The sequence below is a fragment of the Condylura cristata genome, unplaced genomic scaffold, assembly GCF_000260355.1.
Source record: "Condylura cristata isolate star-nosed mole 26May11 unplaced genomic scaffold, ConCri1.0 scaffold00058, whole genome shotgun sequence".
Classification (NCBI taxonomy): domain Eukaryota; kingdom Metazoa; phylum Chordata; class Mammalia; order Eulipotyphla; family Talpidae; genus Condylura; species Condylura cristata.
Window position 1 is genome coordinate 771,767 of NW_004567159.1, and position 1,274 is coordinate 773,040.

At 73.2% G+C, this 1,274-nt stretch overlaps 1 protein-coding gene across 1 annotated transcript in view; it reads left to right on the top strand.

The window, feature by feature from the left end:
• CFAP74 (cilia and flagella associated protein 74) overlaps positions 1-1,274 on the top strand; it is a 22,930-nt gene that overhangs the window by 18,365 nt on the left and 3,291 nt on the right. The window contains exons 14-16 of the mRNA XM_012734533.1: positions 422-549; positions 849-1,040; positions 1,123-1,232. Of these exons, the coding sequence (XP_012589987.1) occupies positions 422-549; positions 849-1,040; positions 1,123-1,232 (430 nt within the window). The remainder of the gene's footprint in view (positions 1-421; positions 550-848; positions 1,041-1,122; positions 1,233-1,274) is intronic.

Here is a 1,274-nt window from a genome sequence, read left to right on the forward strand (position 1 = left end):
CTGCAGGCCCAGACCAAGGAAGCCGAGGCCAAGTGGGTGCGTGGGGCCTCGGCAGCCGGAGCCCGCCGCGGGCCGTGCTGGCGAGGAGCCCCCGGCCGAGGGGGGGCGGAGTGCAGGCCAGCCCAGAGACGCGTCGCGGGCCAGCCCCGAGAGGCTGGAGCACGGAGGCTGGACAGGAGGCGGCCGGCCACAGGCCCAGTGGAGGCCCAGGCCTGAGCCCACCTGCCGGGGAGCCGCCAAGAGCGACCCTCCTGCCTGTCGGCCCACTGTCCTTCCCGCTCTGTGCCTCGGTTTCCCGGGGTGGCTGCCCGGCCCCTGTGCCCGGACGCTCACCCGGCTCGGCGCTTAGGGATCTGCTTGTCCTGGGACCCAGCTCCAGGCCGGCCCGAGAGGCACAGCCCCAGCAGCCCCTCCCCCACAGGCGCGCAAGGACTGGGCCGCCCAGAGGAGGGACCCGCAGAAACTGACCACCTGCATGCTGCTGCTGCACAGCCAGGAGCAGGACCGAGGGGGCCAGGCCTCCCCCTCCCACGGCCTGGAGCTGCACAGGCAGGAGTTCGAGGCCAGTGGGTCCACTCAGGCCCCGCTGCCGGTCTCTGGCCACATGACCGCGAATTGGGCTGGGCAGGCTCCGGGGGCAGCAGGACCCGGCCGCTGCCCCTGCCCGGTGCCAGTCACTCTGAACAGCCCCGCGCCGTGGGCTGCCAGCACCGGGCGACACCTCAGGGCACAACCTGAGCCCAGGGAGCAGGGCTGCGCCCAGTCGCCTGCTGCCAGGACCTGCCTGGCCCGCACGTGGGGCCCACAGACCAGGGCGAAGCTGGGTGCCTGCCCCCGCCCCCCCCCAGCCCCCCGGAGAGGAGGCCCGAGGGCGAGACTGAGGGCTCTCTGCCGACTTGTTCCAGCTCCGACGAGTACCAGGCTGCGCTGGCCGCCCTGACCCGGTCTTTCAAGGGCAAGTTTGACAAGCTGGTGGTCCCCTGTGTGGTGGCCAGTGGGGACGTGGCAGGCAGGAAGGGCGCAGAGCCCCTGAGCTTCAGGTGCGCTGGCCGGGGGCGGTCAGCCCGGGCGGGTGTGGGGCGGCCGTGGGCACACTCAGCCCCCAGCTCCCCGCGCCCTCAGCCCCCACAGCACCCTGTACCTGGAGCTGTGGTGTCCGTCTGTGGCGCCGCCCATCACAGTCGCGTCCAACCAAGGCAGGCCCATCTCCAACTTCGGGGACATCGCTGTGGGTGAGCCCCGGGGCCCAGGCCCGACACACAGGCCCCCCCCAC